Source organism: Pelophylax lessonae (assembly GCF_965119305.1).
Source record: "Pelophylax lessonae genome assembly, chromosome: 12".
NCBI classification, from domain to species: Eukaryota; Metazoa; Chordata; class Amphibia; order Anura; family Ranidae; genus Pelophylax; species Pelophylax lessonae.
The window spans coordinates 96,474,716-96,497,056 of record NC_138779.1 but is presented as its reverse complement, the minus strand read 5'-3'; the positions used below and the strand labels follow the sequence as shown (position 1 = coordinate 96,497,056).

Here is a 22,341-nt window from a genome sequence, read left to right as displayed (position 1 = left end):
TACTAAAAAAAAAAATATATAATGTTTGGGCGTTCAAAGTAATTTTCCAGCAAAAAAAATTATGATCTTTACATTTAGGAGAGGAGTGCTGAAATATGCCCGGTATAGAAATAGTTAACTGTCCCAGGAACCTCTTATGGCAAGTGGACCCACAGTCCAGGAAACGATATCACAGATGGTCCCCAAAATACAAAAGTCTTGCTCGCCATAGTGTAAAAAGCTTTATTTATGGTATACAATATTGCACTTACAGCAAGACGAACACGTAATCGCATTAGGATCAAAACAACCTGGCTGGTTAATCGCAGCTACCTGTCCTTCCGGGATTCAAGAAGCGCGGTGACTGATGGAGTCATGTGCTGTCACGCGCTTCTTGAAGTCTGTGCAATCTGGTACGCGAGCACTTTATATATGGTGAAGGTGACGGTCACAGGATAACTCATTTGAAGTTGGCAGATGGTGCGGATGTTACCAAAGAACCTTTATTAGCACATTGGGACTTTGGGTTTATCACTGGTGTTTGACTCAACTTGTATTATGCAGCATGAGAGGGTTAATGTATTGCACGATCACTGATACATTAGTGACCAGTGGCAGTTAATTAACCCCTTTGTGCTGCATTAGTGGCACCAGTGTCAGGGTTACTGATGTATCAGTGACCAGCGGCAATACATTAACCCCCTAATGCTGCATATTACAGAAATTAAATAGAACTGGTAAATAACCTTCTCCTCTCAGCCAGAAAGAGATGGAGGAAGGAAGGAATAAAGAAAGAAAGGAATGGAGAGAGAGATGAAGGAAGGAATAAAGAGATGGAGGAAGGAAGGGTGCCCTTACATCAGAGTACTCGATGGGAAGCAGAAGAGAGAGAAGGGAGGGAGTGGATGGATCAGACTCCATCTTTCCTCTTCTGGTTGTTGCTGGTGTTCAATCTTCCCAACCGCACATCATCTTCTCTGAGGTAGAAAACTGTTGGGAGTGTGGCAAGCACAGGAGGGGAGGGCGGGAGGAAGAGCAGCTCTTTCTCCTCTCCTGTCTGTGGGGTAGTGGTGGGTGGGGGGGTGGTAAGTGTCAGGGCACAGGCTCTATCTGGCTGTGATCCGAAATGGCTAGTCTGTTTTTAGGTTTGTGCCGGGTGCAGGAGCGTGCTCGGCACATCGTTGCAGGAGTAAAGCCCCGTACACACGTACTGATCGTCGGCCGAACGATCAGCTGTCTTTTGTCCAGGGCTGTTGTGTCTGTTGAAAACTGCACACAAATTTTGTCGGCCAACAACAGCCGACTGCAGAAGTGATGTCATGTGATGGTTAACTTTCCTTGTCTTTTTTCTTTTCTGAGCATGCCCAGTCTTGCTAATCTGCTGTCTGTCGGCCGAAATCTGTACTGACTGGCGAACAATCGGCCGTTCTGGTGTTGGCCAACAAAAATTTTAATGCCTGCACAACAGATTCTCTTTGGCCGAAAATGTGCTGTCGGCTGTATCATACTAACAAGCCTACAATCGGTACGTGTGTACGGGGCTGTACAGCAACAAGTACCTGGATCAATCACACACGCACACACAGTTGTCCAGCCACTTTAGAAGTACACTTCACTGCGCCCCCTCCCTCCAATAAATTGTACCGCCCAGGGCATCCGATTTGCATCCTTTCAGTTCTGTTTTTTTGGAACGGAACAGAACCCCATTTGTACAAGTGTCATCCGTGTCCGTTTATAAAAAAAAAAAAAAAGTGACTGAACGGATGACAAAAACGGATCACCCGTGTGAAAGAGGCCTAAGATCCACTGAGATCTTATGTTGGGAACCTGTTTGTGCAAGAACTATTATTTCTCCCATATTTTGAAAAATACACCACCACATCCCCCCCCCCATTGCCAAAGTACCCAACAATGAAAAATGCCAGGCTCTCTTTGTAGCATGCTCTAAAAACCTAGTTAAAAAACACACACAAGTATTGGCATATTTACAAATATATTAATAACAAATAACATAATGCAGAAAGACTTTTTATTGGAAACTTGTTGACAAAGCACAGTCACTGCTGCATTTATTTAAATATCACAAAAGTTTGGTCCATTTCAGGTAACAGGGATACATGATGTTAATTATTCCACATGAACAAAGGAATGCAGATGCAGAGTAGACTGGTTGGATCCTCATGGGTGGGACACGGTTTAGCTGCTCTCTCCCATGGTGTGCTTGTCAAACAGGTACTCGCCCATGCCGTTCTGGGGCAGCCCAAGGCGCTTCAGGTTGGTGATGTAATCTCCAAGCTCCTTAATAGCCTTCACCTGTTCCTCCAGGTATTCAGACTCCAAGAAGTCACAAAGCTTTTAAAAAAAAAAAAAAAAAAAATATAGAACCAGTTAATTATCGGTTTGAAAGCTATTCAACTTATGCAGCATATGAAAAAATATGTTTTATAGAAACCAGATTCTTAAAATTTACATGCTTATATTGACTAAATCTAACTTATTACCATTGGACACACCAGTTACACTGCCAAGCTCTTATGGGCTGGTGACATAACTAGTGTCACCATAACTGCCATCTACATATTTCTAGAGTAGAAAAATTCCAGATTCGGATCTCCGTCTAATTTCAGACAGAAGTCTATAGGAATCTAAAAGGCTAAACATCAAGCAAGGTGTGAAAAAAATAAAAAAATAGTAGTCATGCGACTAGATAGAAGAGAGGGGGGGTTGGATAAAGGAAGGGGGGGGGGGGGGGGGAAGTACTTGGAAGTTCTGAATTTGCATACTATGAGCACCTGAGATCTGAGGGCTCATGGAATGCACTGGAACACAGTTATGACAAGTTATGCACCTTCTGCCACAAAGAAATTCTAACCTGCAATGTCTAATAACAGGTTCTAAGATACAGTATGACAAGAGTGCTGAACATACATGACTATTTGCCACACTCAGTAGTGGTAAAAATATTGTAGATCTTAATGGCTGGGAAACACGTGGCATCAGCTGCACTACTGTTTGGTCAGTTTGGCCTGGCTCCTGGTTTTTGTCTAGGCTTTTCTTTATTGGACTCATTTTGGAGGTTCACCACCATAAATAAAACACCCTTCCATCAACAACCAGGACTTAGTGTAGGCAGATACTTACATGGGGGTCAACCTTGTCAGATCCTACTTTGTGCAGGTCCAGAAGAGCCTGATTCACAGTCTTTTCCAGCTGCAGAGCAGCCTGCATGGCATCCAGGGTGTTACCCCACTCATCACGCTCTGGTTTCTGAGAAAAACATAGAAATGTCTTCAATTAGTATATTTCAATTATGTAAATAGATCGCCATTATACCATTCAAGTTGTGAGTAGTCTATTTGGGCTTCATTACAATCCAGAGGCGTAACTAGAACCTTCAGGGCCCTGGTGCAAGAAACCATAAAGGGCCCCCCCCAGACCCCTGGCCATTCCCTTCAAGCCTGGGGCTCTTCCCACTGATCCTGGGGCCCTTTATTATGGTCCAGCAGTGGGAACCTTTCACAAGTTCTGCAGTGGGCCCCCTTCCTGCCATCTTGGGGCCTCCCCATGGTGGTGGAATGCCAGGGCTTAGTTGCAAGTTTGACCTTTGCAATCCTGGAAGTTCACCCAATGGTGTCTTTTTAATTTTTGGTATTTTAGTTGTATTATTTTTTTTTTTTTTACAATGTCACCAACTATGACTGTCCATTCAGAAAAGGGAGCTGGTAAATTACATATTGACTGACTCCTTCCTGGTTCCCTATTGTAACATTCCCTGCAGCAGCCGGCAGGAGAGAAAGGAGCACACAGGGGCCCAGAGACAGCAGAACACAAGTGAACTGGAGAGGAGGAGTGGCGGGGGCAGCATACAAAGGAACCAATCTCCTCCATTTTCCTCCTGCAGGAGGAAAACGGAGGAGTACAGGGATTTCTCTACATGCTGCCCTAGCCACCCCTCCTGTCCAGGTGTACAGGGGAGCCGCACAGGCCCAGTTGCAATTGCAACCCCTGTAGTTACGCCCCTGTTATAATCACATGTATGCATTTTTTCTCCATTTGCATAATTTACAGCAGCAATTGGGTTTTTGATCCATTAAGCAATCTGCATTTAATGAGCCTGCCTCTTGTGTCTTCATGACACATCAGGAAAGCTGGTTTGCCTACGGAGTCAGATACAGGCATAAAAAAGGATCATTAGTAATAAGATATACAAAACAGACAGAAGATTTGGTGGCAAAGTCACCAAATTTGTCCGTACATAGTCATTTTCAACCATCTGCATGAACCTCCACATTATCCAGACATTCAGCTTCAGCAGTGATTCACTAAGTTCTGTCCTCAAACATGATCTCTGGAGTCATGTTATTCCTAGACCCAACAGGCCCCACCTACAAGGTTTGGACATCACACCCCCAACAGTAAGGATGAAATAAATTTTACCTTGACATCCTGCAGGACAATGCGACCCCCACGTTTGTTCTGATACTTCATCAATTTCTCGGCATGCTCCCTCTCTTCGTGACTTTGTTCCTTGAAAAACTTGGCCACATTGTGAAGGGCGATATCATCACGGTCAAAGTAGAAAGCCTGAATGAAGAGGGTAGAAATTTAATTTAAAATTAGATTCATAGAAGTCAAAGAAACGCACAAATTTTGAGCAGTAGCATGCGCCCAAACAAGAGAAGCTTATGCTGTCCAACAATTTGATGTATCATGTCCATCTTCAGAATAAGCTATAATGTGCCAAAACCTCCAGTATTCCAGGACTGCTACATGTTCATTTATCAGTTAAAGATACATGGAGTGACAGACTGTGGCTGGTGCCCAATTTGGCCAATTAGAGGGAAGAATCTCTTTCAAAAGTTTAGCAGTTTTCTAGTGGATTTGGTCATTTTAACCCAGCTCTAGACAGTTTGAATCTCAGCTGGTTCAGCAGGGACTGGCCAAGATTCGACCCATGTATGGGCAGGCTGAATGTACGCAAATGGATTCATCAACTTGGATACAACCAGCCTGTCAAGAGATTTTACATGCAATTATTGCTAGCTGCCATTATAGCTGCTAGCAGTAAGCATTATTCTCCTGAAGGGATTAGACCCCCCTCCCATCAACACACATTGTATTAAGGGGGGGAATTGAGCGATTTTCTTCTTTTCATCTATCTCCAGCTTAGCCTTGGTGAGTCATAAAGAAAAAAAACATTAAAGCGGAGTTCCAGGCATTTTATCCACCCCCTCCCCCCCAGTTCATTATCACTTTCTGTAATCTCATTGGGGGTTCCCCCCACTGTGCAAATACTTTTTGTTGTTGTAATCCCATTCTGCAGTACCTTGTCATGGCAAGGTACACCATGTTTGGCCACGCATTGGCTCCTGGAATAGGATGGTCCCCAATCCCAGGAGTCCTGCCACTTGTAGCCTCGCTAGGTTTGTGCAAGCGATCGGGAGGTGCACGCTGGGTAGCCAGCAGCACCATATCCCAGAAGGCCATACCAGCAGGCTTGGGCTGCCTCATATATATATATATATATAAATAAAATAAAAAAAAAAAAAAGCTGGAATTCCACTTTAAAGCCTGGGGTCTTTTTGTGGAGCTGTGTACTGAATACCAACAGAGTCAGCCATTTTTTGTAGTCTTCCCATTATTTAGCTCATTTCAAATTAACATCCCCAGTGTACCCAATGATTCAATACTAAGCAATAACAAAAGTAATTTCAGAAAGTCATTCTAACGCACAGTCAGCTGGCTAACAGACTCTGTATTAGAAGCAAATTGGTACTGGTCTTGAGACTTATGAAACAGGTTGAATAGAAAATAATTGGTAAAACCCCAGCTCTACAACACTCCGCAGCTAGCCTTTGTACATAAAGAGCAGCAAGAAGCCACAGCAGCTTTTTTCACAAACGCCATTTACATGTTCTTTCACTGAAGAATGAGCCTGGAGAAAGCAAAGCTTCCAGTGCTGGAGGGGTGTTAGCAGTAATGTATAGTATGCAAGTAGGTGGGGGTTGGGTTCTGGGTGCTCTTGTCCCCCTCCCATTAGGGCCTTGCACAACAGAAGAAAAACTGGTTTTCAGCCTCCCAGTACAAGGAGAGATAAGATAGTTGGGAACAGAGGGTGGGAAGCACTGCAAAGAGCTGATATTGATTACTGGGTGCAAGGTAGGCGGTGCAGGAAACAGCACAATGTGTGGATTGTTTTTTGCATAGAGCAGCAGTGAGCTCACTACAAGGAGCCATCTTGCCTTTGTAAAGCAGCAGTAAAGGGAAGTAAAATAGAATACAGACATAAATGAGCCAACAAGGCAGTCAGCAAGTAATTCCTACCATTAGGCTGGGGTGGTAAGCTTTATAAATAAGTCTGATCTACAACAGGCCATTCTATCCAGTTGATCTGATCACAGCAATATTTTGATAGGACAAGCTGGGGTTATATTCATGCACACCATGAAACATTATATGGCTCTACAGCAACATAACCAGATCATTGGGTATAGAAGGCATTTCTATATTTAGGTATTGATATGCCAGGGTTACCATTTTAGCATAATGCTGAACACAATAGTGCTGCCTTTAAGATGAGCATTGTAGAGCCAGAGACTTTACATAATGGCTGTTGGCTCCTTTTCATACAGAATTATGTCCCTGCCTGAAAATATTTTTTTTATAAAAGGTACTCACCATGGAGAGGTAGGTGTAGGAGGCGTACAGCTCCATATTCACCATACGGTTGATGGCAGCTTCGCAGTCGCGGTGGAAGTTCTGGCGCACCTGGGAGTCCATTTCAGCGATTTGGTGGTTTTGGGTGGCGCAAAAAAGCAGTAATGCAATAGATGTTTAAAAAAAGTAAAAGAGCAAAAGACTCAGAGAGGGTTCCGTTCAAACACTGTTGAAGCAAGAACTCTGCTCAGAGTCAGGAGTAGAACTGATCACTGCACAAAGAAGCTCTGTATATATAGGCAACCAGCCTGAGAGTCTGGGGACTGCACTCCCTCCCTTCACTTACATCATCTACTAGAAGCCAATCAAAGTCCAAGTATGCTGCTGACAGTCACAGGCAGAGAGGAGCGTGTGCACCAATAGTGTTTTTAGAGCAGTGTGTAAAAAAAAAAAAAAAAAAAAAAAAAAAAAAAAATGCAGATTCACATTTGCTGGGCAGAAATTTCAGTTATGCAAGCGTAAAATTTTACAAGAAAAAAAAAAAAAAAACATTTGCAATGAATCCCTGTGTCCAGTAATCTAAGCTTTAAAATGAACGTTGTAACACCCACACATACAGCATGCATTAACCACTTGTCTACAAGGGCAATTTTTTATTTTTTTTGCACACTTGTTAAAATCAGCATTTTTTTTTGCTATAAATGACTGCAAATCCCACAAAAAGTAGGTATTTTCTAAAAGCAGAGACCCTGGAAAATAAAATGGTGGTAGTTGAATTTTTTTTTTTTTTTGCATTATATTTGCGCAGCTATTTATCAAATGTATATTTTCAGGAAAAAAATACCCTACAACGGATTTTAGTGCAGAGAAATGCAATAATATACCCACTTTTTTTGGTAAAATATAAAAGATGGGGTTATGTTGAGTAAATTTAAGGCCTCCTGACCCCCTGACATGCCACATTTGGCATGTCATTTTTTTTGGGGGGGGGGGGGAGCGGGTACCTAGTTTTGACAGGTACAGGCTCCCACTTCCGCTCAGGCCACCTAGGCGGCTCGAGCAGAAGTTCTCCTCTCCTCCTCCCTCCCTGCAATCTTCTGGGACACGTCACAGGTCCCAGAAGATTTCCTGTCCACTCAGGATGCGCAGTGCGACTCGCACATGTGCAGTGCGCACCTGGCTGTGAAGCCACATGCTGTCTCAGCCAGGTGCCCACACTAGAGATGCCGGTGCCATGGGGAGAAGAGGGAGAGGAGCGAGGCTCCCGCTGGCTGCATCGCTTGATCGTGGGACAGGTGAGTGTGTGTTTATTAAAAGTCAGCAGCTACACTCTTTGTAGCTGCTGACTTTTAACCACTTAAGCCCCGGAGGATTTGGCTGCTCAAAGACCAGGGCCTATTTTGCGATTCGGCACTGCGTGACTTTAACGGACAATTGCGCCGTCGTGCGATGCTGTACCCAAATTAAATTTACATGCTTTTTTTTCCACAAACAGAGCTTTCTTTTGGTGGTATTTGATCACCTGTGCGATTTTTACTTTTTGCGCTATAAACAAAAAAAGAGCATCAATTTTGAAAAAATAGCAATATTTTTCACATTTTTTTTATTTGAAATTCCACCCAAAAAAAATGTAAAAATCAAAATTTTTTAACATTTTAGGCCAATTTGTTTTCTGCTACATATTTTTGGTAAAAAAAATCGCAATATGCGTATTTTGATTGGTTTGCGCAAAAGTTATTTACTAACTAAGGGAAAGATTTATGTCATTTTTATTGTTTTTTTTTTTTAACTAGTAATGGCGGCGATCCGCAATTTTTTTTTTGTGGGACTGCGACATTGCGGCGGACAGATCAGACCCCTGACTGACATTTTTGACACATTTGGGGGTACCAGTGACATTACTACAGTAATCAGTGCTATACATATGCACTGTTACTGTAAAAATGACACTGGCAGGGAAGGGGTTAACTTTATTAGTGATCAAGAGGTTAAGTGTGTCCCTAGGGGCGTGATTCTAACTGTAAAGGTGTGTGGCTAGTGGTGTAACCACAGAGACATACGATCCTACATAGCAGGATCGTATGATCTCTGCAGTTACACAAGGGAGAATGACAGGCGGCTTTGTTTACATCAGCCGCCTGCCTTTCTCCCTCTCCAGCGGGAGATCGCGAGTGGCCGGCTGACATCGGAGCCGCCGGTCACACGCGCGGGGATAGCCATGAACGAGCGGGGGTCGGGCGCCACCTGCAGGCTCCTGGGTGAGCGACGTAGTACTTTGTTGCTTTGCCCAGGAGGGGCTGACTGGCGCAGTAAATATACAGCGGGCGGTCGGCAAGTGGTTAATAAACACAAAAACCAGTGGAACTCCGTTTTAAGCCTTAAAATTGCACATGCCTGTGGAATCACAAAAAACTATGGTACCCGAAATCCTTCATAGGTGATGCTTTAAAAGCCTTTTCAAGTTACCACTTTATAGTTAACCATGAATTATGGCCCTAGAATTATTGCTCTCACTCCAGGGTTTTGACGATACCTCACATGTATTGTGCAACTGATGTTTACATACACATGCTCACCCTACGCTGCACTTTTTATATGGGGTTTATAAGGGTGCGTTACATTTTTGCAATTATTGTTTTGTTTGTTTGTTTTGCTACTTTATTGCTATCATTAAGGGGGTAACAAGTCCTGTAATGCCATAGCATGGCCAGGTGACAAGTACTCTTTAAAGAGACATTAGGGGTCTCACACATTGAGAGCCCCAAAGAAGACATCACTTTCATTAGGAAGCCCTGTCGCCGGCTGTTGAAAGCTAGTACCAAGCTCACAGCTACAGCAGCAGCTGTAAGCTTGATTTAACCAGGGCCTCTCACCCGTGCACACGTGCAGGGACACGTCTCCTCTCATGTATGTGCTGATCAATGCCCGGGATCAGGTGAAGCAACGGTTATGTTAAAGTTAACATTATGGCTGAACCTTGGCCTAGAGCTGAGATGTACACTGTGTACAGTTGTGAACATACAGAGTTCCTCGGTATATTGTGCTGTGCCATGTTACTACAGCTTTGCATGATGAATGTTGCATTTAGGAGGGACCCGTCGTGCACTAATTAATTTGTTTGGCTCTTCCGTACCATGTGGCTAGGTACAAGGGTTCTTCATACCCTGGGTTTGATCATGGTCATGGGTACTATTTGGGGAACCGGCTGCTAGGGAAGGAGCCAGAGCACCAACCCTCTCATTACTGGAGATATGTCATCTATGTAAGGTACCACGCTTATTAACCAGCTGCTACACATTCCCACCAGTTCATGGACCTACGGCAACTGCTCTCCTGCTCCTATATTACTGCCAAATAAACTTTTTGTTGTGGCCTTGCTTTCATACCCTCTGTGTGCTTTACAGACTCTGTTCTTCTTAAACACCCTGTACCACCATGTACCCCTTGAATAACTTTACTTAAAATGCTTCAGAAACATTACAATAAAAAGTGTATCTTAGTCCATCTCCTAGCTAACTATTTTGTGGCTGCCCAGGCATACCTACGTAGGTGTGAGTCCATAACTGGATGTATCCATAATCGGTGAATTCCTTGGGTTGGCAGATGAAGGTTACATCTTTCCAGGTGGCATGGGCCCTCCAGTTACCATATGGTCCTGCTCTAAAAATGCCTGTAACTGGGCCTTCCCCCTATTCATAGATATCAACCAAGAAGGAAGGCAGGACCCAAAAAGCCTAGGAAACTGGTGGTCCCAACGTGGGCAGCCTAAACTTACCTGCTATTGTAGAACATTACCCTTGTAGGCACTTGCCTACACACTTGTCTACCATGCTGTTTATAAACATACATTGGTAGACAAGTGGTAAAGAACAATAACCTGCCTGTCTCTATATTTTTACATTGTTACATTGGTCCAGCTTGGAGCAATGTAACTATGCGTATACCATAACCCATACTTGTGGGATTCCTCCAGAAGCTGGAAATCACTCCACTCCAGTGATCTCTGCTCGCTCTTGTGTCCTGCACCGAGCAACTACCCTCCTACATTGTGTACACAGGAGGTCGGCCACTTGGCATGAGCGCCATTCAGAGAACGCTTTAAAGAAGTATACCCAAAAAATATTTGGCTATACTTCTCCTTAAACTCTACTGCTTTCACAAAGAGGCTAACAAGCTCCCTATGTGATAGCTTTGGGCAGGTGACATGGACTCTTTATGAAGACTTCAAGGGTCTACTAGACCCCCAATGTCTCCTCTGCCCTCCAATGCAGCTAATCAAGCACAGATCATGCTTGATTAGCTGGCTCCATGGATGTAGCAGCCAGGGAATGACTGCTCCGAAACTGGAAGTAACAAAATCATTGTCGCTTCCAGCTTCATTACCCACAGAGGAGATCAGTGAATGTGTATTCCTTGAGCTTCTCTGAGGCTTGCTATCCCAGCTGCTTACCACAGTGCTGGGCTCCCCAAGGGGATGGGAGAGCCCTGGAATTACCACAGGTGGTGGAAGGGGGGCATCACTTCAATGCTGTAAAAGCTATAGGGTGGCTGTAGAACCACCCAGATCACTTTTTCCTTAACAGCCAATTGCCGTCTGTAAAAAACAATACCAAGTTTATGGCTGCAGCCTTGAGCTTGTTATAACCACTGACAGCCTCTATTTCCCATGAATCTTTATTTTGTGTCATTAATACTTATTTTATCTCCACCTTTAAAAAAACTCCTTTTCAAAGAACACCTTATAGAAACCTAGGGACATATATATGAATGAATATGACTTTCACCAAATATTCTCCGGTGGTGAATCAATCACTGTTATTTAAAACACATTTACCTGGAAGATTCACCTGCAGAGAATATTTGCTAAATGTTAGGTTCACTGCTTTTTAAATACGTCATTTACTGTTAACCTCAATTATAAGGAATATTTTAAGCAAAAACCATATTTTAGGAGCAAGAACCCACGTGTAAAGGAGTTCTATGATCACAGCATACACTTTCATTTTATAACATGTGCGTTGTAACAACTATACAAACAATAGTTCATTTTTACAATATAAATTTACTTGGAAACTCTCCTTTCATGTTTTAAGTGGTGCCTAGCTCCTGGCCATCTATGTCCACAAATTCCTGGATTCTCTGCATGCTTTGCAGCTTCTTTTCTGCTGTTATTTTACTTTCCATTTCAAAGGACTACATATCCCATGGTACCTTGCTGCCTGCAAGTGGTGATTCCTGTACTGCTGCCGCCTTCTGAAACTTCTCTCAGTACCTCTGTATTTCAGAAGGCAGTCTCTGTGAAATGTGTGATACAGCAGGGCCTACCCACAGGGCATAGTGCAGTGGTCGCCAACCTTTCGGACCACTAAACTCACAATTTTGAATCCCGCCGACCACTAACATGAATTTTACATGCCTAAGGCAGGCCATACACTGTTCGAATCTTCTGAACCTGCTGAGATTCGTACCCTGTATGGGCAGGCTGAATGTACCATGTTGATCGATCGATCAATTTGGGTACAACTAGCATGCTTGGTTTTACCTGGAATTATTGCTAGCAGCTTTTTCTAGCAATAATCAGTGTTTTCTCCTGGTGGGGACGACTTCCACCACTGGGAGAAAAAAAAGGCCCAGCAGGAGGGATTTCCAAATCAACAATGTCTGTGTTGATGATGGAATTGAGCAAATTTCTTTCCTGCAAACCGTGGTTTCCTGCAACACAAGGCTCTAGCTCTCTCCTCCGCATCCCCCTGGATCACGCTGCTGTCTTATACACACAATGCTCTGGCTCTCTGCCCCCCTCCCCCTGGATCATACTGCTGCCTTATACACGCAATGCTCTGACTCTTGGCCCCCCTCCCCCTGATCACACTGCTGCCTTATACACACAAATCTCTGGCTCTCTGCCCCCCTCCCCCTGGATCACACTGCTGCCTTATACACACAATGCTCTGGCTCTCTGCCCCCCTCCCCCTGGATCACACTGCTGCCTTATACACATAATGCTCTGGCTCTCTATCCCCTCTGATCAGCACTGCCATTGGAAGTCCCCTCTTTCTTCACCTCCTGCTCTCTGCACTACTCCCAACGCCTCCCTCTGAGTTCACAGGAGCAGGAACTACAGAGGAGGCATCAGGTATCAACGTGCGCTGACAGTATTGACTGTTAGCGTGCATTGAGAACAACACTGGAAACAACAATGGGCGGTATCCATCCACAACAATGTTGGTTTTCGGCAGAACCCCTGGGGACCATCAACATTTTCTTGTGGACCATCAGTGGTCCATGGACCACTGGTTGGCAACCGCTAGCATAGTGAATACATGTCACAGAATTCAAGCAAGTAAATGTGTGTGGGATTCTCACAAAGTAAACCTAATAGGAGTCGGCTAGAAAAATAAATAAATTTAATGTGGAAATTATTATGGGATTTCACATTTTGACCATTGATACCTAAAGCCTAACTCCAGGTTTTATGTAATTTTAAAATGACCACATGTGCTATAGTTTAGTGAACTGACCCTTGTCAGGGTGTGATGCCTTTTCATGTCTGGAAATTCCAGTCAGAGAATGCTTGGCAATGTCATTTAGTAAATCTTCTATACATAGCACTGAACCTGTGAATTACAATGTCATTATCTACAGAAAAGAATAGTCGATGGGCTGGCTAAACATGACTAGGCAGTTCTGGGCAGAGTACAGGCTGTGCTTATATTGTGCTAGGCTAGCATGACTTGGCAGAATTTGGGAACACAATGGAGGAAGTGGGGGGTGTGAATGACGTTATCTGGTTGCTGTGACTAGAGAGAGGAAAGGAGGTGGATGAAGTAACATTCGAGCGTGAATCAAATGTGATGTAAACCTATTTGTAAGGGTTTGGTCATATGATCTACTATAACATGTTTATATACATGACTGGGGAATTGCCCATGTTACGGCTGCCTGTCCACATCCAATGGTGTTACCAAACCATAATGACTCAGACCAAACATCTTTATTTTGGAGTTAAATGGCCATGGTAGCCCTTTTATTAAATGACCAATAATTATCAATACCATTTAACTTTAAATAATATTACATTCTCTATATAAACCAACTTAACAGCCTGATGTAACTAACTGATCTTCTAAAAGGTCTTAAGTTTTTGAAGGCACACTCGAATAAACAACCAGCTGTATCTGCCATCAACTTGCATCTCCACGGCCCCCAGCTACAATTACAATTGCTTATCAATTTACTACCCAATACAGCCCCCCTAACCAATCACATATTACTGCCGACACTTAGTAGGGAAGGTACACCCAAACCAGAGATGGGCCCAACCCATCATTCTCCATAACATGTAACCATCCCAGCCTTCAAAAACTATGCAACCTCTGCCCACTGCTACGACATCACCAGTCCCCCCATAATATACCTGTCAAGACAAAACACCCATAAAACAAATGAATGGGAGGGAGGGCAGGGAAAAGATTGCCCAACACTGACCCTGTTCCAACTGATGCTAGAAATAACACCTCCCCCTAAGAGACCACTAGGACCACACCCAGCCCCACCCTGCCCTCCACCAATGAGGTAGGGCAATTTTTCCCCCTAAACCAACCAACTAAATTAACCCCCTACACTCAGGGCCGGGACAAGGGGTGGGCAGGAGGGGCGGGTGCCCTGGGTGCAATGGTTTATTGCAGGGATGAGGGTGCCTTGACCCTAAACCTAGGGGAAAGAGGGGGGGCGCAGTTTGGCATCTTTGCCCTGGGCGCTGGATGACCTTGTCCCGGCACTGCCTACACTACTGTAGCACTACTCCCAAGGGAGCTGCTGAGTGTGGGCCCCCCTGGGTTACCGCTAGCAACAACAGTACCTTTTAGCATATTTTCAAGTGTGAGCACCTCAGACAAGAACCAGTCTAGTTTCTTTGGTTTTTAGGGTTTATTTGAGAACTTGGATAGGAGAAGGGAGAAGTGGGATACTCAAACAACTGAACTATACACAATTAGGCAGGGACACTGACAAATGCTGCTTGGTGCTGTTTAGCGCTTGACTGACGCTGGTTAACGCTTCTCTGACGCTGGTTAACACTGGCTGATGCTGGCCTCGGCTAGGCCAGTTACTAGAACTTCACCTCTGACTGTGGAAAAGTAATTTAGGCTCCCTAAGGTACTCTCTCCTGAGGTAGCTGACTTGTAATGCAGACTGTACTGCTGAACACCTCAGGGCCCTTCCTGGCGCCCCCTTTTACTCACCAAACTTCAAGGCTTTACTACTTGGCACCCTCTTTACTGTGCACTCCTGGTTAGCTGGCTCCTGGATCCCCTTTGACCTCTCTGGAGTGGTCCCCTTTCCTAGGCATACCCCTGGGCAGATCTTGAGTACTCACCATACTGTTTTTCCTGAAGATCTCTGCCCAGCAGTTCCACTTGGACACCAACTCTAGATCCCTTGCAGCCCAGCTCAACCTCCAGTCCCTAGGCCGACTGCCTGGACCACTTTCTCACATTTACCGGAGGAGAGACAGCCGTCACCTCCTCCTGGGACTGATGCTCCCGCCAAAAGACACTCTGTCACATGCTCCCCTCCAATTTATGTGCCCACCCAGGCTGCATTGCAGGAATGCCCTTCCACTGGAACTGACATAAACCAGAGTGTGCCACTGGCTAGGTTTCCTCCACTGTCCAATGAGCTCCCTCATTGGCAGCAGTGGGGACACTCCCTCAGACCCAGTGAATCACACTTGGAAACATGTAACAGGCTAAACTAATAGATCAGGCCCTCCTGATAAGCAGACATGGCCACAAATATGTTTTTTCCTATCACCTACCTAGGAGGGTGCTACACTAATACAGCCTAGACTGGTAAACCCAGTCATGTAGGCCTTCCACTTATGCTGCGCATAAAAGCTCCCAGCCTGTAGCATTCCGATATCTCTAGTAAAAGCCCAAAGCTGTCTTGTCTTTATAGGATTGCAGGCTACACCCCAAAAAAACAGTAACAAAAACATATACCTTTATGAATAAGGCCTTTTCCATACGCCCAAGTAAAGGGGCCATCTTCACTAGCACGGGATGCACATGTGATCTGTGCAGACTTGTGCAGGGAGTCTATTCAAATCATTGACAGAAAGCTGGCTTCACGGACCTGCACAGATCTCCATGCACACCCTGGCATATACATCCGTGTGGGTCATATGAACAGATCAGAGCACTGCCTGTCTGCATCCTGATTCATGCATCCAACACTCCAGGATGTGTGTGGATCGGGGATGTGTATGGAGATCGCTGATTTCAACAGACCGCCTGTACAGGTCTCTACAGAGCACCTGACCTGTGCATCCCATGCAGGCGAAGATGGCCCCTCACAGGGGTGTATGGATCGGTACGCCCATGTCAATGAGCCCTAGGACAAAGACTACAGCCATTGGCATCAAAATGATCGTGGCGCTTTTATTGGTTTAAATGAAAACAAAAAAACATCACAGCAAAGTTTTTTAAAACCACCATAATTTTTATTATTATTATACAGGATTTATATAGTGCCAACAGTTTGCTCAGCACTTTACAATGTTCAAACACCAAAATATCATTAAAAGGTTACTCAGTCCCCCTCTGTTTAAAAGAAGACGACAAAGCACATAAGAAGTGCCACAACAAGCAGCAGGGGAGCTCACTGTACTTAAAAGAACTCTCTGAGGATCTTAAAAAAAAAATTGTTGCTCTACATAAAGATGGCCTAGGCTATAAGAAGATTGAGAAACAAAAATAGGTTGGTTCCTATAGAGGCCTCTAGATAAGTATCATATAACGTAGAGAATCAATAGTCACTCAGCTGAAACGTAGCTAGTAGGATGCCTATTGATCAAATATGAATGCATACAAAAAGAGAGATGAGGTGAGAGTGTCTGTAAAGGTGGTGAAGACAAGATACTTCAAGAACCACTTCACAGACCGCAGACCCCAACAAAAAGGTAGATCAGATATAGGCTCCAACAAATGCAAAATGCAAGCTGAGTTGTAGTGAAAAATTTAACTCGTTTTATTAAAGCACTTATGCCTGGTGGACAAACAGAACATGCATGAACACAATACACATTTAAAAATATAAAAACATGTACAAACAGTGGACAATATCACAAACAGACCTAACCGGTAAACCATAGATAAGAAGTGCACATTCTGCTGATGAACTACAAAGTGAAGGCCACCTCCGATGAACTGATCACAAATTTCCTACCATGTTCCTAAATAGGAATTCGTGGAAAAAAGGGGATTAAAAAAAAATAATGTGTTGTGAACCAGGTGTGTGATCACCAATGGATCAAACCGAGGAAGGGCCCCTTCAAACAATATGGATCCAGGCAGTGAAGATGCAAATACTTGGCCGATTACTGTTGTATAGTGAGTGGATATTGGCTGGAAGATGTAGATTCCAATAGAAGGTTTTGTCCATTCAAAGCCAGACCGATGCAGTGGCAGCAGGTGAAAGATTCCTCTATGTAGGTAGAGCGGTACTTGTAAAGCGGTTGCTGATCGGTCAGGTAATTAAATATGAGTATATCCCAAAGGTAATGGGGGGCCAACAGTTTGCTCAGCACTTTACAATGTTCAAACACCAAAATATCATTAAAAGGTTACTCAGTCCCCCTCTGTTTAAAAGAAGACGACAAAGCACATAAGAAGTGCCACAACAAGCAGCAGGGGAGCTCACTGTACTTAAAAGAACTCTCTGAGGATCTTAAAAAAAAAATTGTTGCTCTACATAAAGATGGCCTAGGCTATAAGAAGATTGCCAAGACTCTGAAGCTGAGCTGCAGCAAGGTGGCCAAGACCATACAGCGGTTTAACAGGACAGGTTCCACTCAGAACAGGCCTCGTCATGGTCGACCAAAGAAGTTGAGTGCACATGCTCAGCATCATATCCAGAGATTATCTTTGGGAAATAGACGTATGAGTGCTGCCAGCATTGCTGCAGAGGTTGAGGGGATGGGGGGGTCAGCCTGTCAGTACTCAGACCATACGCCGCACACTGCATCAAATTGGTCTGCATGGCTGTCGTCCCAGAAGGAAGCCTCTGCTAAAGATGATCCACAAGAAAGCCCGCAAACAGTTTGCTGAAGAAAAGCAGACTAAGGACATAGATTACTGGAACTATGTCCTGTGGTCTGATGAGACCAAGATAAACTTATTTAGTTCAGATGGTGTCAAGCGTGTGTGGTGGCAACCACCAGAGGAGTAATGCCTACAGTCAAGCATAGTGGTGGGAGTGTCATGGTCTGGGGCTGCATGAGTGCTTCCGGCACTGGGGAGCTACAGTTCATGTGAGTATGGAACCCAGTTTGCCCAGGATTGGCATCATGAGTGGCCATGGTGTAGGCTGGTTGGCCGGCCTTCAGCACAATACCAACCAATGCCTCTGTGTTTGGCAGTGCTGTGTTATTTGGGGGCTCTGTGATTGGGGGGGACATGTGACTCGGGGGCTCTGTGATGGGGGGACTGTAATGTGATAGAGAGACTCCGATGAGGTAGGGGGGTTTCTGATATGAAGGTAGTTGTGTGCATCGTTATAGACGTTTGTGTTTTTTACATTTTAGATTGAGGTGCCTCAAGATTTTGAATACTTTGCATGCCGCACCAGAACATTTGCTATCATGCTATGTGATCATCTACCACATTATAAAATATCTGCGTATGGTTAGACTTGTAAAATATGTACCTATAGACACGAATAGAATGTCATTCGATCTGGCCAAAGATGAGTTACCTGTAAGCGCTCAATCATTCTGTATTGTACATGGGCATCTTTAGAAATGAGGCTGATCAAGACAAAAATCAATCATGACCCCTTTGGTACTGACTGCACTTCTTTTATCACAAGCATGCAACATGATTCCAAGATGGACAGCTTGGAAAAAAGTAATAAAGGGAGAGCAAAAGATTCCAGCTCACCATAAGTCCGTATCTGAGGTCAGTATATATTTGAATTGGGGTGTTAAAGGGGAGCGTCATGACACTGCCTTTTTTTTCTTATTATAATCAACTTTTTATTATTTCACCGACTTTTTTTCCCCCTAAATATATGCTATATTACCAAAAGTATGGGGACACCTGCCTTTACATGCACATGAACTGGCATCCCAGTCTTAGTCCGTAGGGTTAAAGTTGGTCCACCCTTTGCAGCGATAATAACTTCAACTCTTCTGAGAAGGCTGTCCACAAGGTTTAGGAGTGTGTCTATGGGAATGTTTGACCATTCTTCCAGATGCGCATGTGTGAGGTCAGGCACTGATGTTGGACGAGAAGGCCTGGCTCGCAGTCTCCCCCTCTAATTCATCCCAAAGGTGTTCTATCAGGTTGAGGTCAGGACAAGGCCAAGGTCAAGTTCCTCCACCCCAAACTCACTCATCTATGTCTTTATGGACCTTGCTTTGTGCACTGGTCCAAATCATTTGGTGAAGGGGGATTATGGTGTGAGGTTGTTTTTTAGGGGTAGGGGTTGGGCTTGACCCCTTAGTTCCAGTGAAGGGAACTCCTAGGGCAGTGGTTCTTAACCTGGGTTCGATCGAACCCCAGGGGTTCGGTGGGTCAGTCTCGAGGGTTCGGCACACCCTCCGCTAGTACCACTTCGCTGTCAGGGACTATTTCTCCAGTTTCGGGCATATCCTTCCGCTCCCGCTCCGTGCCTTCATCATGGAAATACATAACATCCAGTGGAGTAGCGTGGGGGGTGCAGGGGGGGCCGGCCGCACCGGGGGCAGCATCTGGGGGGGGGGTCATGTCACTCACTCTGTCATGATAGGCTGGCCGCCGCCGCCCGCTGAGTCTGCTCGCACTCACAGCTCTCTCTGCCCCTGGCTCACTCTCACTGCTGGCTGTGCAGCTCGGCTCCCGGCAGAATCCAATCCAGCCGGAGCCAGCGTCGCCCACTGTGGAGTGGTGGGAGGGTGACAGGCCAGGCGTGCGGTGCGGTGCGGAGAGGGACTGTCTGGGGGAGGTACTAACCCGTGCAGCGGCCGCCCAGCGCAGCGTGGGAGAGAACCACCAGGCCAGGCAGCCGCAGCAGCAGATGAAGCCGGCAGGTGAGAGGCCAGAGAGCCAGTGGTGACAGTGGTGCTGCAGCCTGCAGGAGGAAAGCCTAGCCTGTGATCGGGAGTCGGGACACAGGTGAAAAAAAGGTAGGACTGGAGTAGTACTGGCTGTACTAGTCTAGTGACTGCCTGACTGTGAGAACACTGAGAAGACTATGTAAAGGGGATCTATTTTATGGGGAACCTGGCCTGCTGTAAGGGGGGAGATCTAAATGGGGGATGGGACCTCACCTCACCCTGGCCTGCTGTAAGGGGGGATCTATATGGGGGACATGATCCCCCATATAGATCCCCCCTTACAGTAGGCCAGGGTGAGGGGAGGTCCCCCATATAGATCCCCCTCTACAGCAGGCCAGGGTGAGGTTAGGTCACTCTGGGGTCCCCCATATAGATCCCCCCCTTACAGCAGGCCAGGGTGAGGTTAGGTTACTCTGGGGTCCCCCATATAGATCCCCCCCTACAGCAGGCCAGGGTCCGGACCTCACCTCACCCTGTCCTGCTGTAAGGGGGGAGATCTATATGGGGGACGGGTCCTCGCCTCATCCTGGCCTGCTGTAAGGGGGGATCTATATGGGGGACCTGGGATCTATATGGGGGACCTCACCCTGGCCTGCTGTAAGGGGGGTTCTATATGGGGGACGAGGTCCCGTCCCCCATATAGATCCCCCCTTACAGCAGGCCATGATGTGGAGAGTTCCCCCATATAGATCCCCCCCTTACAGCCGGCCAGGGTGAGGAGAGGTCCCGTCCCCCATATAGATCTCCCCCTTACAGCAGGCCAGGGTGAGGTGAGGTCCAGGGTCCCCCATATAGATCTCCCTCACCCTGGCCTACTGTAAAGGGGGTGATCTATATGGGGGACGGGACCTCACCTCACCCTGGCCTGCTGTAAGGGGGAGATCTATATGGGGGACGGGACCTCTCCTCACCCTCGCCGGCTGTAAGGGGGGATCTATATGGGGGACCTCTCCTCACCCTGGCCTGCTGTAAGGGGGGATGTTGGACATAAAAACAAAGAAATGGAACAGACTTTGTTGTGAAAATGACATGAGAGTGGCACTTGCCAAGATAAAGCCGCGCATTTCTGAACTGGTCTCTGAAAGACAACAGCAGAATTCACACTAATTTGCAGTAAATATTCGTTATTATGTTTTTGTTTTTGTGTGTAAATCGTGTTTTAATGGTTTTGTTCTTTGTTCTTAATGGTTTTGTTCATTTTGTGCACCTATGTATAAATATATACCTAAAATAATATATACCTATGTTTTGAATTTGAAAATATCATATTTTATTTTTCCAATTAAGAAGGGTTAGACGAATGCGCATATGAAACTGGTGGGGTTCAGTACCTCCAACAAGGTTAAGAACCACTGTCCTAGGGAGTCAGCATACCAAAACATTTGGACAATTTCATGCTCCCAACTTTGACGGAACAGTTTGGGCATGGCCTCTTCCTCTTCCAACATGATGACTGCGCACCAGTGCACAAAGCAAGGTCCATAAAGACATGGATTAGCAAGTTTTGGGTGGAGGAACTTGACTGACCTGCACAGAGTCCTGACCTCAACCCAATAGAATACCTTTGTGATGAATTAGAGCGGAGACTGGAAGCCAGGCTTTCTTGTCAAACATCAGTGCCTGACCTCACAAATGCGCTTCTTGAAGAATGATCAAATATTCCCACACTCCTAAACTTTGTGGACAGCCCTCCAAGAAGAGTTGAAGCTGTTATAACGGCAAAGGGTGGGCTAACTGAATATTGAACCCTACGGACTAAGACTGGGATGCCATTAAAGTTCATGTGAGTGTAAAGGCAGGCGTCCCAATACTTTTGGTAATATAGTGTAGTTACAGAGTGGGAAAGAGGTAAAACTTCTTCCAGGTATTTATCGCTGTGTCAGGAAACAATTTCCCTCTAACCATAGATATTATGGTTTTAAGTTTTGCTGATTTTTAATTTTTGTGATTTCCTATTTTGTTTGCCATGGACAGCATTGGCTTATGATACGGGCTGTCCTGTAGGGATATCTGACTAATCTCACAAGCAGCTGATGAAGGATTTCATAACTATTACATTTGGATGAGGAAAGAAATGATTCTGATGACTGGTAAGGAATGACAAGTTTCTCTATCTAAAGTATTTCAACTTTACACAACATGGCATCAGCTATTCAAGATTCCTTTTTAAGAGCAAGTTCAAAGGTCGTTGCACTTATCTTTACTTGTCAGCAAAATGCCTTTTGTGCTGGATAAGATCCTTTGTTTAAAGCGCTTGTTACCCCAGCACTTCATATTCCTGATATGTGCCTGCTGTACCATGTACTTGTATGAGAAATTATTCTGTTCTCTTTATGTGAAATCCCTGGTGATCCTGCCAGTCCCTCTACTTTCCTATTAAAAACTGACCGCACTAAGCAGGAGAGTATAGTTTGGTCTGTTCTCTAGCTATGCTGGGAACTTAAAGTGGAGTTCCACCCTAAAATTTAACTTCAGTCCTTCTTCTTGCTCCGGGTCACCTGAAAAACAAATGGATAATCGCAATTTTTTTTTTTTTTATTTACCTTGTTTTAGAAGAAAATATACTCACCTTACTTCCTCCCTCGGCGGCCACGGCGATTCGTCACTTC

General features: G+C 45.1%; 1 protein-coding gene across 1 annotated transcript in view; it reads right to left on the bottom strand.

The window, feature by feature from the left end:
- Positions 1–1,988: 1,988 nt before the first annotated feature.
- Positions 1,989–22,341, bottom strand: part of LOC309568893 (uncharacterized protein) — a 63,027-nt gene continuing 42,674 nt past the window's right edge. The window contains exons 6-9 of the mRNA XM_082274672.1: positions 6,658–6,808; positions 4,417–4,563; positions 3,121–3,246; positions 1,989–2,331 (exon numbers count right to left, since the gene is read on the bottom strand). Of these exons, the coding sequence (XP_082130798.1) occupies positions 2,176–2,331; positions 3,121–3,246; positions 4,417–4,563; positions 6,658–6,808 (580 nt within the window). The 3' untranslated portion in view covers positions 1,989–2,175. The remainder of the gene's footprint in view (positions 2,332–3,120; positions 3,247–4,416; positions 4,564–6,657; positions 6,809–22,341) is intronic.